At 46.2% G+C, this 2,411-nt stretch overlaps 1 protein-coding gene across 1 annotated transcript; it reads right to left on the reverse strand.

Moving 5' to 3' along the window:
- Window positions 1-1,044: 1,044 nt before the first annotated feature.
- LOC143670639 (melanoma-associated antigen B18-like) lies at window positions 1,045-2,191 on the reverse strand. Its single transcript, XM_077145551.1, has one exon. It carries the CDS (start codon window positions 2,065-2,067, stop codon window positions 1,045-1,047), a length of 1,023 nt encoding a protein of 340 aa, XP_077001666.1. The 5' UTR covers window positions 2,068-2,191.
- Between the last annotated feature and the right edge of the window lie 220 nt (window positions 2,192-2,411).

Consider the following 2,411-nt stretch of genomic DNA (forward strand, 5'->3'; position numbering starts at 1 on the left):
ACTATTATTTCTTAGAAACACCCTGGAGATGATGTGCATAAAACCCATACTTTGTGTACAGTGTTTGACAAGAGCACAGAACACCCTCCAATCCTGCTCTAGGTGGAGAGTTTTCTCTCTCCATGATCCCAAAGGAATTGCTTAAAAGCAGTTTATCATTCCAGGCTTCCTATCTCGACTCTGAAACACACCATCTGATGTTTTGCCCCTTCCTCTCCACTGCCACAGCCTCATCTGACCCACCGCCCAACTGAATTTACCCCGAATATTAGCTTATCCCAAGGGACTTGCAGTTTCCCAAGTCCCCAACTGCTTTACCTCAGCACATTTACACTTGGCTTCTTTCATCTGGAACCACTCCCTACCTCCTCCCTTGTTTTTATTTGTCCTTTAAGTTTTAGAAGGTACCTCACCATATTCCTTTTATGAGTGCTCCTCCTACGCTCTAAAATTCTAGAGTAATGGCTCTGTGTTCTTTATTTTAGCATTCCGCCAGTACTAGCATAGAGACTTCCAAAGAGGAGATACTTAATGTTTGAGGAATAAAAGAGTCAGTCAGTAAGAGGTTTAATTTATTGTAATTTATTTTCTCATACATTCTTGAATGAACGGAGCAAGTCTGGATATATAACTTTTAATTTCATAGAACAACAGAATAGAAAGAATAAAGGAAGCCAAGAATTACCCATCTTTTACTTTGTTTTCTCTATTTCTTTATGCCAGCGATTTTACTGCTGATTTCTTTCACATTTCTAAGGAAATGCCTATTTGAATACCATGTTTTCTTGTTCTTGTTACTAAACAAAATGGAAGTTTTCCCAATTTGTTTTATAAAATGACAAAATTCTTACTCATAAACCGCAATAAATATGTATCCAATATCATTCATACATTTAGAGACTAAAACTAATTAAATCTTTTTTTCTAAAAGAAACTTTTGACAACTTTCAACCACAAAAAAGATAAAATCTTCTAGTTAATCCTATAGAACAGGAACACAGATATGGCATGCATTGTGTTCCTTCCACCTCCCACCCTGCTTCACTAAGGGTGGGAGAAGCTGCTAGAGTCGGCCCTGGAAGGTGCATCAGCCATGGCAGTGGGAGGAAACATAGCTGCCATTCTGGCTCGGGCTCTCTCTTCCTCATCTCTCAGAGCCTCTTCATACCAGGCCGGGAAGGCACTGGGTGCGGTATCATGGATCCTGGCCAAAAATTCCAGGACTTTCATCTTGCTGGTTTCAGCCTTGGCTCTGGGACCCCACAGGAATTCATAGCGTGGAGGATCGCTGTTGGGTACTTGCCGGTACTCTAGGTACTTCTCCCTCACCAAATCTTTGGTGAGGAGCTCCTTGGGCTCCCCATGGATGAAGTGAATCTTTCCAGCATATATTCCCATCACATTAAGCACTTCCCAGATCTCCTCTTCAGTGGCGCGGTTGCCCTTCATGAAGATCACACAGAGAACAGTCATCAGGAGGCCGGTCTTGGGCATAATCTCCTCACCATTCAGCCTTCCATTGGAGCTGCGTTGCAACTTGCTGACAAGGGCATAGCAGTGCCTGTAAGGGTCCGTTTCCTTCACATCAATGCCAAAGGCAAGCACCATGAGCTCCGAGGCTTTCCTAAGGATCTCGTGGAAGTGATCCTTGTACTTTCTGATGACACACTTGAGCATATCTTCCTTCATTATGGGCTCTCTCTTGTTATACTTGTGCAGCAGGAACTGCACCAACAAAATAGCCTTCTCATCTAGAGGGGCCTCGCATGGGCCATCAGTGGTGGGCAAGGCCTGGGAAGTGCTTGAACTTTCCTCATCTTGGTACTTGGCACCTTCTTCAGATCTTGTGCATGAAACACCTGCAGATGTAGCGGTGGTGGATAGGGCTCTGCGTGATCCAGCAGCTGGCAAGCTTTGAGGAGTACCCCTTACAACAGGAGAGGAGGAGGAAGGGGTCCCTCCTTCCTCTGCTACAGTGGCCTGAGCACCCCCAAGACTCAGGGATTGAACTCGGGCCTGGCTGCGTTTCTCCCGGGCACGGAGTTTGCTCTTCTGACCACGAGGCATGATGACTGTGGTCAGGGAGAGCAGCAGGACAACAGGAAATGTGGGCCCACCGGAGGAGAGAGGATGAGATGGTGAGAGCACCTTCAGCAGAAAGACTCTGCCTTGGTTCTAATGAACGCTGCCTCTGAAGGTTTCTTGGAGGGCACTGCTCTAGGAACCAACAAGGCTCTTGTTCTCTTGATCAACCTCTCCCCTGAGAACCCTGTGAAGGAAGTTTAAAGTGTGCTTTAGGTTGCAGCCTTCCACCCCGCCCTGGGGTTTACCGGAGCTGAGAGCAGAGACTGGCAGATCTGGCCTCTGTGAGAGTTCCCCTGTTCTGATGATGGGGCCCTCTAAGTTAACAT

The sequence above is a fragment of the Tamandua tetradactyla genome, chromosome X (assembly GCF_023851605.1).
Source record: "Tamandua tetradactyla isolate mTamTet1 chromosome X, mTamTet1.pri, whole genome shotgun sequence".
Taxonomy (NCBI): domain Eukaryota; kingdom Metazoa; phylum Chordata; class Mammalia; order Pilosa; family Myrmecophagidae; genus Tamandua; species Tamandua tetradactyla.